General features: G+C 25.7%; 1 protein-coding gene across 1 annotated transcript in view; it reads right to left on the bottom strand.

The window, feature by feature from the left end:
* The window catches only part of LOC132941715 (dynein axonemal heavy chain 10-like), a 42,350-nt gene that overhangs the window by 16,980 nt on the left and 11,168 nt on the right, over positions 1-14,202 (bottom strand). Inside the window, exons 16-38 of the mRNA XM_061009865.1 lie at positions 12,801-12,922; positions 12,552-12,728; positions 12,166-12,321; positions 11,997-12,089; positions 11,708-11,904; positions 11,281-11,637; positions 10,940-11,104; positions 10,083-10,206; positions 9,010-9,405; positions 8,531-8,933; positions 7,897-8,045; positions 7,677-7,816; positions 7,415-7,610; positions 5,132-5,365; positions 4,720-5,049; positions 4,392-4,561; positions 4,232-4,323; positions 3,887-4,012; positions 3,430-3,683; positions 3,152-3,346; positions 2,897-3,069; positions 1,530-2,084; positions 108-393 (exon numbers count right to left, since the gene is read on the bottom strand). Coding sequence (XP_060865848.1) covers positions 108-393; positions 1,530-2,084; positions 2,897-3,069; positions 3,152-3,346; positions 3,430-3,683; positions 3,887-4,012; positions 4,232-4,323; positions 4,392-4,561; positions 4,720-5,049; positions 5,132-5,365; positions 7,415-7,610; positions 7,677-7,816; positions 7,897-8,045; positions 8,531-8,933; positions 9,010-9,405; positions 10,083-10,206; positions 10,940-11,104; positions 11,281-11,637; positions 11,708-11,904; positions 11,997-12,089; positions 12,166-12,321; positions 12,552-12,728; positions 12,801-12,922 — 5,090 coding nt within the window. The remainder of the gene's footprint in view (positions 1-107; positions 394-1,529; positions 2,085-2,896; positions 3,070-3,151; positions 3,347-3,429; positions 3,684-3,886; positions 4,013-4,231; positions 4,324-4,391; positions 4,562-4,719; positions 5,050-5,131; positions 5,366-7,414; positions 7,611-7,676; positions 7,817-7,896; positions 8,046-8,530; positions 8,934-9,009; positions 9,406-10,082; positions 10,207-10,939; positions 11,105-11,280; positions 11,638-11,707; positions 11,905-11,996; positions 12,090-12,165; positions 12,322-12,551; positions 12,729-12,800; positions 12,923-14,202) is intronic.

Raw genomic sequence — 14,202 nt, 5'->3', positions numbered from 1 at the left:
CAGTGGCCTATGTCGCCGAGGGTAATTTTTTATTAATAAAAAATAAAAAAATATATATATTATGTAATAATGCATTTTAAAATTGTATATTTATTAGTATATTTTACCATATTTAATCTAGTCTGAAAAACAACAGTCGTTAGCGGGAATGATTTATTTAGATCGTTTCCATCTTTAAAAATTAAATTTAGCAACACAGGTACGTATTTTTGAAAACATTGATCCAATGCTGTTTGCTCCATTAAACTTCGTGGTTCTAACCATCGTACCCAAAACGGCATATAACCAAGATTACTGGGATCAACATACACTATACCCATTCTAGATATCGTAGATGGAGCCGAATATGATAAATGGCCGACTTCAAATAACAAATTACATTGTGGTTTTATCCTATAAAAAATTGTATAAACGTGATGGCATTAATTTAGCTTACTAGTTACCAACTGCAAAAATATTTTTAATTTTAATTTAATTTAAAATTTATCTATCTGTGAAGTAAAAAATTTATCCCTCAAGTATTGAGGACAATTGAGGTAATATACAGGATGTAACGAAAAACCTGATAAATAAAATAACTTTCGTTTTAACTTTTAATCAATATTTAACTATTAATAAGCATTTTTTTTAAATAATAGTTTGTAGACTGTCGAGCTATATGTACACTACAACATATTAATTTTTTTAATACCTACCAAAAATAAAAATTTAAAATTAACTCAATTTTTTTTGAAAAAATTCTAATTAGCCCATTTTTAAATCTAATTTTTAGAAAATTTTTTATGGTAAAAATGTTAAGTCAAGTAGATGATTTTATTTTTTAAAATATCAATATTTTTTAGAGTAAATTAAGTTGAAACGTAATCACTTTTTTCAAAATATTCTTTTTAAACATTTTCCAACATATAAGAATGTTTCTTAAATTATTTACTATCCATATAATTAATATAATTTCTGTCATATGTTTAACCTAATATAGGCCCAGCTCAAGGGGTAGGCGACATAGACGTAGACGCCTAGGGCGGTACTTTAGTAAAAGGGCGGAATTTTCAAATCAGTGATAATATTATTAATTTAGGGGTTTAAAAATTTGATTTTGCCTAGTGCATTATTTTTGTTTGAGCCAACCCTGATTGTATAGTATCAATTTTTTATTTTTATATGCCAGGTATTTCTGTTACACTTTGTATATACATTTTTTGGTTAAAATAATGTTTTTATTTACGCATACATGATACATTTATTAATAAGTTAAGAGGACGCTACACAGGCATTTTGTTGATTCAGTCTTACAAGTGCATAACATATCAAATTTACGCCCAGTACTATCGTAATAAAACTCACATTCGAACACAGTTAATGCTCTTAGCATCAAGTTTCATAATAGATCGATTCACTCTAGTTGTTAAACTAAATAAGCTAAACGTGATCTGCTGAGCGTGAATTTGCTACACTACGCACTTGTAAGACGGAGACAACAAATGTCCGTGTAGCGTTCTCTTAAAGCTGTGTCAGAATAAATAACCTACCTAATTTTCTCTCCATTTGATAACGTTAACATTCTATTATCATCCATGACAGGATTTAAGTCATCAACCCAAATTGAATCTATATCACCGTCGAACAAAATAAAATAGTTAGACTGATTATTAGGGACAATTGGTTGATTAATGTTTCGGAAAATATTCGTCAATAATCCATCATTCCAGGATTTTGTAATTGAATCTACATAACCGTACAACTCTAATTTAGTAAATGCTTTTGGGTTAAGCGTTATAAGTTTAGTTGATATTTTTAAATGATTTAAAGTTTCGCATAACACGTTTATTATAACAGATTTCCCTCCACTTGTTGGTCCAATGATTGCAATTGAATTCCTATTTTTTAGTGTTTCCATAATTTCGTTGATTTTTTCTATTTGGGTGTCAATTTTTACAAATTTTTCACGTTTCAAAGCAATTTCTATAGCTTTGATAAAATCAGCATTTTTTGTTTTTAAATATTTGATGTTTGGAAATAAATCAGATATAAATGATAAAAATAAAGCAACATCTTTATCAATTAATTTAGGCAAATTTAAATCTCTGAAAAAAATACAAACTATATTAATTATTTAACCAAATAAATGTTTACTTAAATTAATTAATACTTATTAAACTAGAAATTGTATTTTTAATATTATTAGTAAGTAAAATCTACTTAAATCTGCACTCCTATACAGTAATGTACTAATTTTGCATACACATTACGCCGTTTAATAAATATTTAAAAAAAAATAAACTACTATTTTCTCACTTGTAAAGTATCCAGCTCTTAACGTTATACATACTATGGGGAGGACGCCCCACTGAAATTTCATCCCTCCCCACCACCCCACCAGACAAAATGTATTTACCAAATGTACAATACTCGTTACGATTACCTACCTAGAACTTATTTGAAAAATCTACTTATTTCTAAATTTAAAATTTCTTAATTGTAATTTGTAATGACAATAATCAATAATGATGTTATGATATTTAAAACTAATTCTTATATTATTAATAAAATACCTACACATTTAGTACAATTTATATGATAATCTATTTTATTTGTATTACCTACTACAATTGATACGTTTTACGGAGTTATGAATTAACTAAGATTGGTTAATGTATTTCTCGATGTGGTAAAAAAAAAATATTTATATACAGAAAAGTAGCATTTGTGGCTTTTTTAGAATCTATGGTATATTAGTTGAAATTATATTATGGTTTCAACTTTTAACTCCAAAAATATATTAAAATTATTCAAAACTGGTAATAATATAACATGATTATATATTATATATAAATATAATATAATTAATAATTACTAATATTAATTAGTATTATTATTTTTATTCAACTATGCCAACCGTAATATTTTCATTATTGCTAAACTCTCTTCAAGCTCTGGTTGTTTGGTTATTAAGTTTCTTGCAGTCCTGATGACGAGTTTTAACGATCTCAAATCAAATGTGTAGTTTAATGGATTTGAAAGTCCATCTTTACATAACTTATATAATAATGATATTTTCTTTGACAAAATCTAATAAAAAAATAATTAATAAGGATCTTGATTTTTATACATACATTTTAAATTCAAGAATAAATATCTTCTTAAACCTCACTTTAGCTTCCAAGAATCCTTCAGAATATAAAATAGTGAAACATATCTGTTCAAAATCTGGAAGAAGACAAATCACTGGTCTAAAATGACTTTTTATTATTTCATCAATGTCTTTTTTTTGTTCACTAATTTCTTCAATATTCATGGTAATGAATATACCAATTTTCGGATTAATACTTATATTGTATTCAGGAAACTAAATAAAATTATTTATTATTATTATCTTTAAATTGTAACATAAATAACAATTTTATAAGAATATTTTTTTAACTACATTACATTATTTTCATTTTTGTTCCCAAATAGTGCCCATTTTATGGAAAATAGTAAAGTTGATATAACAGACAATGTTTTTTGAGAAATTCTACTGAACTTGGTAAACAATCCCCAAATTCGACTTTGGCAAATTCCATTTAAGAAATGACTAAATGTCTGATGGTCCAACCCATCACTACAGTTAATAATTTTACATATATTGCCAAACATTTTTGCCATAGCCATAGTAGTTTCAGTTTTACCAGTTCCAGTAGGACCTATATTATAAACATAGCACTGAATTAAAAATATAATTTTCTGAAAATTAAAAAATTTTTAAATCTAATAATTATTTATTTATGATACTGTGTAAAATTTGACTAATTATTAAGTGCTTATGGGCTTCATTACATTACTCAATAGTCATTATAAAGAAACAAATTGGTTATAGTGCCAAATATTTCTAACTGTGTTTTCTTACCGTGAGTTGCACCACCTAAGCACATCATTAATGCTTGTGTGAACGTTAAGAATATACGATTAGTTAATGGGGTTATAACAATGTTCTTAGTTGATCCCATAAATTCATACCCATAATCAAAAAAACCTAAAAAATATTCAAACCATTATTGCATTTAAGAACCAGGACAGATGACAATCAACAACAATCGTATATGAGACACTAAATAATCAATATTTAGCACAATAATATCTAAAATTGATATCAACTTTAAAATTTTATATAAAAACATTATTTTATAATTATATAATCTTCAATATTAAATATTTAAGCATTATTAGCAGTATTAATATACCCGGTTTTTACCTGAACACTGTGATATGTATAAATTGTCCTTGCTTTTTATCCAATATGTTTTAATTACACTGTCCCATTCAAATGATTTTGCAAAGGTCACACTAAAAATTAAATTCAATATATTATATGACGTATAGAACTAATAAAACAAAATTCTCAAATTGATTACTTGTTTATAATAAATGATTCAATAATGTCCCTATGATGAACATCTAAAATTATTATAGAACTATACTTGTTTCTTTTATTTTCCAACATTTCTTTTCTACTTTGTATAACTATTTCATTGATTTTTTTATTCAACTGATTTAAATATTGTTTCATACTTAAACGGTTACCCTAAAATAAATGTATGCATCACATTGATGTTTTGATTGATATTAATGAATATAATTTATGATAACATTACATAACAGTAGATACTGCATTATTCAAAAATTAGTTAATTATAAATTATAAACAATGTATTAATTTAAATTAATACAAATATGACTTACTAATTCAATTTCATCAAAAACATTTTCTACTTCAACAGTCCACCACACATTATCTGCAGTCAAGCAAACTGATAGTGGAAAATTATTTATCCAATCACATCTAGTAATTGAACATGAAACAAATCCTAAATCCAATATAGCTTTTTTAATCATATAACGATTTGACTTTTGCATTTGATCAATAACTTTATGCATCCATTTGTCTACAGTATTTTTAATAATCACATAGTTTTTAAATATTAATACTTCGTCGTTGAATGTTTTCATTGCTACCACTGTGTAACTTTCATCATTTAATTCATAATTAAAACTTTTAATATTATCAAATATCTAAAATAAAATATATTTATACATTCACTAATCATTTTAACTTGTTCAAATTCAAGCAGATACGTAATTACAGTTTTGATACCTGAATAATATATTCCTGGATAGCAATTGGATTAGAATTGCCATAAATGAACAACAAGTCATTATCTGATATAAAATAAAATCTAGGAAAACAGTTTCTTTTCTCAGATATATAACTATTTAATTCTTTTTGACTAGTGTCTAAACGAAATTCCAACCATAATAATTGGTTAATAATATTTGGCGTTAAACACTGTTCAAGGATCTTTGAATTTCTATTTGCATTAGCCATTACCTATGGACATAATAAATAAATAAATATCTATGTATTAAATAATAATAACAAATACTATGTGTGTGCCTACTTACAAACTATAATTTATACAAATCTTTTAATAAATTATTATTTGTTGTAGATCTTTTAAATTTAGAATTTACTAACAGGGAACTGAGGGAACAGGTATACCTGTTCCCTGTTAGTATTGGGTATGGGACCTAATTGCCCTCTATATTGAAAAAAAAATGTAAGTAAACTAAGACTATGGCCTATGATTAGGTACAAAAATTCAGTAGAAAGCAGTGTATTATTTAAAATAAAAATAAATTTTTTTATATTTCATATTTTTTTAGGGGGTTGGAGAGGGGGGGGGGTTCGGAACACGTGTAAATGTGGCGAGGATTTTTCACTTAACCCCGGGTGTTCACCCATCCGGTAACTAGTGACACCTGGCCGATGCTTGCACTCAGAACACGTTTTGTAACCGTGGAGGACAACCACCATGCCATACCACTACACCAGGCCACAAGTTAACATTTTATCCATACCATTTATACAAAATGTTATGCTTATAAGTTATTATACAGAAAACACAAAATTATTTTGTAGTAGTTGCATTTCATAGGTACATAATATTTGACATTTATATAGATTGAATATTATTTATTTTCAAAATAAAAAAAATGATTACGATGTAATAATTTAGAAATTAGAATCAGCTAGTAGTTTCAAATGTGAAGTAGCTAATACATTTTTGATGTGGTATTTATCTACTCTATAGGTCACGATTGTAGGGGGGATTCCCCCAACTGGAGGTTGGCCTACTCAAGGTTTTATTGATTCCGCCGGATATTTGTAACCTATTTCATCGGCTGTAGATTATGTATATTATGCTTGGTATGGGAAATTGGGGGTCCTTGAGAGGGCTAAGACCTGTCAAAACTTAAAAATAAAGAAATTAATCCTTCAAACATACTAAGTGGTTGATGGCCAGTGGTTACTACCATAAATAATAAATATAATATATTGTAACTTTCAATTAAAATAATGTTGGATCGCAAATAAAAATAAGTACAATTTTACAAAAAAAAAAATCGGTGATTAATAAATCTTTTATTTACCCTATCTTTCTTATTTCTTTAAAGTAATAGTTAGGATAATAAAATGCACATTACACATACATACTGCCATACTGGTCATATTAATATGATGCCTGCCTTAAACAAATCACTCTTAGATTTTTCATGGTGTTTAAGGTAAGATGATTTTTGCAATTGATTTAATATGCATTATGCAATAAAACATTTTTAAATATTAGCAACCTTTAAAATGAAATGCTGAATCAGCATTTTAAATGGGATATGTAGGTACAAAAATACATTGTAACACTGTTTTATGACAGCCGTCTTTTACTCTCGGTGCATGCTCAGTACTCGTCTTTTAGACATATTAAGAATTATAGTCTTCGCCATTAGCAACGTTATAAAAACAATTATTTGTGCCTTTCACTAGTCTTTGTTACACAATTAAGAGGACGCTACACAGAAATTTGTAGTCTCCGTCTTACAAGTGCGTAACATATCAAATTTTACGCTCAGCAGATCACGTTTAGCTCCGTTAGTTTAAAAACTAGAGTGAATTAACCTCTTATAAAATTTAAAAGTAAGGTTATTATCAAGGGCATATCATAAGATTGTTATTAATTTTAATGTTAAAGCAAGTTATGAATATCTTAAGATGTACAAACAATTTACAATTTTAAAATATTCATAATCTACTGAGCGTAAAATTTGACATGTTACGCACTTGTAAGACCGAGACAACAAATGTATGTGTAGTGTATATGTATGCATGTATGTATGTGTAATGTATGTGTAGCATCCTCTTAAATACATTTAAAAAACCAATAACATTGTTAGGTAAGACCATAAGTACATTCCCACATAAATACACAATGTTTATCCTATATAATAATAGACAATAAAACTTAAAAACAAATGTCATTCCCTCTTAAGTGTCCATAAAAAACTAGTATTATTAATTATTTATACAATAATAACAATATACCTCTTGATAGAATTTGTTCAGTTCATTGAATTTTTCAGCTTTTTCGGGTAAAATATTTAAAATGTTTTTCCCAGCATATATTTCTGCGAGATAAATCCATTTTTGTTGTACAAACCACCATTTATTTAGAACTTCATTCACAGTTGATAAATTTTTCTGCCATGTTTCAACTTTTTCTAAAAACGGTTCAACTGAACTAGAAAAAATGAATAATAACTTTTAATAAAAAAAATCTTACTGTTTAAAATGTATTATAAATTACTACGAGTTCATCATTTTATGCATTGTAATTTGATCATCTTCCAATACTTGCAACACATCATGCACTCCACATAGTTTATGTTCAATATGCAAAATTACATTAGAGAATTTCTCTATGTTAAGACTCATTGTATTCCAACGCTATTAAGTGTTGAGTTAATTTTGTTTTATAAAATATGTAAATTTGATGAGTAATTAAATACATTATATTTTGTTCTTACTTCATTTATTTCTTTCAATTTTTGTTCAATCCTGTTTTCATCAATTGCTTTACATAATATTTTTTTAATAACATGTTTATGTTTTACAGTTCTCATTTTCAAAACAATACCAAAAGTTAAAATTTCTTCATCAAAATTAAAATATACACCTATGCAAATTATATATAGAATGGTTAACTATCAAATTAATTATCAATAATTATAAATTGCAAATGTATTCTATTTATATTTAATTTTTCAATATTAACCAACTTTGGTTGAATTTTTTTATTATAATAATACATTGAATATTGTACATTGTATATTTAATAGCCGGCGCCCTGACGTAAACCCGTCGGAGGGACGCGACCGCGTCATTAAGACGTGAAGTAGCCGCCCTCGAGAAATATGGCTAAAGGTGTAACAACCCCCGGGGGAATGGTCTTATACTCCCCGTCACACAGTGGTTTACAGTTGTATATTTAATACAAAACATAAGCTTATTTATAGAAGGGTCACTAGGCACTTAATTATTATTAAATTTATGTTAAACTTTAAAGGAAGGTAGATAATATAAGTATATATACTATGTATAATGTATAGGTATAAATAAAAACCAAAATATTTTCAAATATTAAATTAAAATATTATTTACCAATAGTATCCAACATTTCTTTCCAATGTCTAGGTTTAAATGCCTCATTTTTTAACTGAAGTAAAATTGGTATACTATGTCTCAATTCCTTTAAATAGTTTGCTAAAATCTTTGCAGGGTGTGTATCTTGCGCTAAGACAGGCAGGGTCTTAAATTTTAACATAAGAGCACCAAACGCTTCACGAACAAATTCTATTTCTATATCAAACCATGATATTTTTGACCACTTTTCAATGTCCGACTTTTGTGCTTCGTACAAGGAGTATACTAGCTTCATATATTGAAACTCAGAATAATAACTATCAAATCGATCTGTATTTAATAATTTTAAATTAAATAGCTCTTCCTCCTTAACTAATTTTTCTTTTTTTTTCATAAAATCAGTAAATTTGCAGTCATATTCCTAAGATAATAAACATAGTTGTATTATTAAAATTATCAACTACAAAACTACAAAAGATGATAAATACTTTACACACATTCATTAAGATAAGTCCTAAATCTAAGTCATCTTTAATTTTCTTAAGGCCACACTGATCATATTTTTCCAAAAATGTGTCTATACTGACTGAAAACATTTCAATATTGATTTTAACGGTATGGGACCAAATGAGTTTGGCTTTTTCTAAAAATAATTTCTTTTCTGAAGCAATATGTTGTAACATTGTCCAGTCGTCCTGTATATATGAAATATACGTAAGATCTTCATAAGACATAATAACTCCCATTTCTTCCAAAATATAAATACGATGGTTTAAGTTTTGAAAAAATATCTCAACGTTCACTTGTTCTGTTCTAATCTCTTCTATTATATAAAGATTTTTGTAAAAATCTTCACTATTTCTTATATCATCATTTGTCAGCACTTTAAAAGTCTGTAATTATTTTTACAATAAATATTTAATGTACACATGTATATTATGAAGATAATAACATGGGCGGATAGACCTACTGGGAAGCCAAGAATTTCCCTCTCCGTATTTGGGCAATGGGTCCTTTTTTTATCGTTTGGTGCAGTGAATCCTTATCGGTTTTTCTCATGTAGAGGCCCTTTTTAAAATTTCGTAGTAGGCTAAAAATGGCCTATCCGCCCATGGATAATAATATTACTATACTATTATAAGCTATAAAACATTTCTATTCAATAATATTGATAAATGTTATTTTATTTTATAGAAATAATAGATAATAATAATCAACTAAGGTGACATTAAGATACATTTTATATTTTGGTAAATGTAAGCCTGGTAATATTTAGTATCATAGAATCACAAAAAATAAAATCTATCCAGTACCCACGTATAAAAGAACTTGCTAAATAAAAATACATAAATATTTATACATACTGAATCATTCAAAGAAATATTAGATTGAACTAATGTCATATTATATAACGTTTCATATTTTAATTTAATTTTAATCCACTATTTTTAAAACATAGTATACAAATATACAATGATTTTTATAGGTAGGTACTAATTTTTAAACGAATATGATTCATAATTACTGATTAGTGATTGTTTTTAACTTTTACTAATTATTTAGCACTTACGTTAAATTTATCCCCTTGCCGATGCATCATTTCCCTCGTAGATTTTATTAATTGATCAGCAAAATATAATATCAATTCACGCGTGTATAGTTTCATTTGATTTATAATTGGACTGAGATCTAATCTAAATTAGATAAAATTATAAATGAACAACTTTTAACAGTATCATAAACTATTCTTAAAATAGTTATTTAAAAAATTAAAACCCAAATAATCGAAGTGTGAAATAAAAAGAAATAGAATATTAGTGATCCAGTACAAAAATAATTAAAAAAACAATAAAAAGTTAAAGTATTAAATTATAAGTAATAAAAAAATAAATATAATAAAAATATACATATTTATAAAAAATTATAGTTATTATTACTGTAAATTAACTTTTAGGGATTAAGAGGACGTGCGGGTAGCAATATGTGGTGTTATCTCCGTCTTACAAATGTACAATATAGCCAAAAACTGTTTTACGCATAACTTTACCGTGAAAAAGTTTTTTTTTGGTTTTTGGATAACATAAATACAATTAAAGTTATCAGTTTGAGAACATTAGTTTTTTTTTTCTTTTTTTAAATTTAATTATTTAAAATGATTAGTTAGTGTTATCAAAAAAATTAAAACGCTACGGTACAGGTAAAGTTCTTCCCTATGCGTTATGGAATTTTGGTAATTCTACTATAAATACAGAGAGAGAACAAAGTTGTTATCCGCACAACAGTTTTTGATTGTATTGAACATTTGTAAGATGGAAACAACACATGCGGGTAGCACGTGGTAGCACGTCGTCTTAATTTAATTAAATAGTGGCTTATAGAAATTTCAAAAATACATATAATTCATACACACTAAAATACTAAACATACTTGATGCATTGTATTTTTTTGTGTAATGAAATCGTTGAAAAATATAATAGAAGTCGTTTTAAGTCGTTAAAAATGTTTTCATAATCCTGAATAGACGTATCTGTAGTTGAAAATCCTCTATTTTTTATTTTTGATCCTTTCCATAAGAATTTGAATTGTTTCCATCTACATAAATTATATTAAAAATATATTTTTTTACCAATCCTTTTTTGATAGTATTGTACTTTTACAGTACTTACATTATTTAATTAACTAATAAGTAGATAATTGTGTTTCACAATTTCAAAAACAACTAAAAATGCACTTACCTAATTTATTAATTTGTAATATATTTTACATACTTTTTTAAATATTTATTCACATCGACCATTAGACTGTGAGAAGTTTTACGAAGAATTTCAATTTTTTCTAGAATAGCTTTATTGTTTATTATTTCTTCATACAATGTATTCTTGTAGTTTTCATTCTTCCATTTATTTTCTTCCGTCAAGCAATATATACATGATTCTATTTGCCAAACAGGCAACACTTTTAACCATGTCAAACACTTTGTTACATTTCTTAAAATTGTATTATAAGTGACATACAAATTAGGAACTATAGTAATTTCTTGATCAGTTATGTTTACCATCAATTTGATAAGTGATTTGTCACTTATTAAAGCATTATTGTAATAATCCAAGTTATTTAAATACATCCTTTAAACAATAAAATTACCATAGAATAATTATAAATTCACTCCTATTAAAATTAAGTAAATAGACTTACTTAAAAATAGAATTAAGTATCATGTTTTTATAACTTAAATACAACCCAAACATAGGTTTACAGGTACCACTCTTTGAACCAAATAAATATAGTTCCAGGCGTATTAAACATTTTGAAATGGCTTTGTAATTGGTAATGATATGTTGAAATTCATTAAATCCAAAGCATTCATAACTTATAGTTAACATTTTGTACTTCTAATATGTAATGCATAAATACATTAAATTGATTAAAAAAAATACGAAGCTAATATGATTTACATAATATGCTTAATGAATGAAATAATTACTATTGATGTTAAATTGTTATCGATTAAAATATTCAATGGAAATAAATTCAGATTTTCAAACGATTTTATCAATTTTGATATATGAGATTCAACCTAAGGAAATAAATTCATTGAATATTAACAATTAATTTAATATAATAGGTACCTATATCTTAATAAATGTACTCACTATTTTAATATTGATCAACTGATTTTTTGTTTTATTTATCAAAATCAACCCATGGTTTGTAAATGTGTCTATACTTATTGAAAGCCAATTATAACGACAGAGACCCATGTAAAAATAATCTTCAATATCTTTCAATTTGTGTTTTAATATGGCAAGCTAATAAATAGAACAATATTAAATATTAAAATATGTATATTAGAATTACCCACCAGAAATATAATTTATTTGTTATATTAACTTGGAATCATTAACAAAATATATAAATAGACTAGGTACTATAAAATAGTTTTTACGTATACAACGTACTTAAAAAAAAATGTCACCAAAACCAACTTTATTCAAAATGAAAAAATTCCCTCGATAGGTATCTTTAACAGAAAACTTACTTCTAAATTGCTCATAGAAGAAATAAATGTATTATATGTATTAACCATATTTTTCACTTTCATTATGTCATCTAGCAAACTATTTTTCTTAGCTAATAACATTTGTATCTCTCTAGGTAAAACGATTCCCAAGTTTTCCATCATCTCTGCTTCTTCAATTAACTCATAAACTTGATCCTATTTTTAGAAAATATATAATTAGTAAAGAGATTATTTGAAATAGTTTAGTTAGCTAGACATATTTTTTACATTAAAATTGGTTTTGAACATTAGTTTATTATCGGATAATATTTGATTTGATTTTCTGGAACACTTTAACCAATCTTTTAAATCTTCGATTTTAGGTAAATTACTTTCAGTATGACATTGATCTAGATTAAAATTTAATAAAAATGTTAAAAATATGTATAAACATTAAATGATAAATAATACGTACAGTAATACGCAATACATAATACGTCAGTAAATTATATAGTAAATAAAATTATAAACTATAAAAACGTCAATTATCCACGAAAAAAATATTGATTGTAAAATGAGTGGTTAGGTAAGTTAATTTTTTAATGTTATCGTTTTATTTTTCTGTTGATCATCGTTATTAAGGACAATATATTGTTAGATACGTGATATTATCATTTTCATTTTCATTTAAAAATAATAATATGTTTTAATGATGTTTATAATTTTATATCATGATGAAATAATATTTAATTAAAAAAAGGTGGGTAAGTGGATGTCGCTCTACTGTACAGTAGGTTACAAGTGGGTCACTGTAATGGATGGTGTTAAATTTGAATTCAATGATATAATATCATTGTATAAGAAAAACGATTCTGAGCGAAAACGGTCAGTCAGCCTATGATTTTACCAAGTATATTTGATGATATTATTGTGAATAAAGTAATTTATATATAACCTATTTACTCGGAGCCTTGTTTTAAATTTTCAATCTTTAGCCATAAAAGTTAAACATTTTATACATTTTTAACCACAAAATAATTAATAAATTATAAATTTGATAAATTTTGTCAAAATTTGAACTTTAAATGCTTATAAAAAAAAATTGTGCCTATGTATTTTTAATATTTTTCAACTGCTATTAGAACGATATATCAGGAGCCTTATATTAAATTTTCACGCTTTTTTACCCAACAAATAAAAATTTATTGATATTTATAGAAAAAAAAACTAAACAAATTGAAAACTGACAATGTCCGTAAACAGCTCAAAAAGAGTCAAAATATTTTCAACATTTTATGGTGTATAGAAAATGCTAATATGAACATTCAGTGAAATTTTCAAGTATCTACAGTCATTCGTTTTTTAATTACAATAAAATAAGAAAATTGTTACATGAGAAATCGAGTAAATATCAAATGTTGTAAAAATATAAATTTCAGACGCTCATAAAAATTTAATTTAAGTTTCTTCTAGACATTTTTTTTTTGATAAAGGTAGACAAACTTATGAGTAATCTTATATTACATTTTCAAATCATAGATTTAAAAAGAAAAATTTTTATGAATTCTCAACTCAAAATAATTTGCTATTTTTCGTGATTTTTCCGTATTTTGTCAAAATTTGAACTTTAAATGCTTATAATTAAAAACTGTGACTAAGGATTTTTAATTTTTTTCATCTGCCTTTGAAA

This window comes from Metopolophium dirhodum, chromosome 3 (assembly GCF_019925205.1).
Source record: "Metopolophium dirhodum isolate CAU chromosome 3, ASM1992520v1, whole genome shotgun sequence".
Taxonomy (NCBI): Eukaryota; Metazoa; Arthropoda; class Insecta; order Hemiptera; family Aphididae; genus Metopolophium; species Metopolophium dirhodum.
The sequence above is the reverse complement of the archived record's forward strand: the minus strand, read 5'-3'. Positions and strand labels throughout refer to the sequence as shown.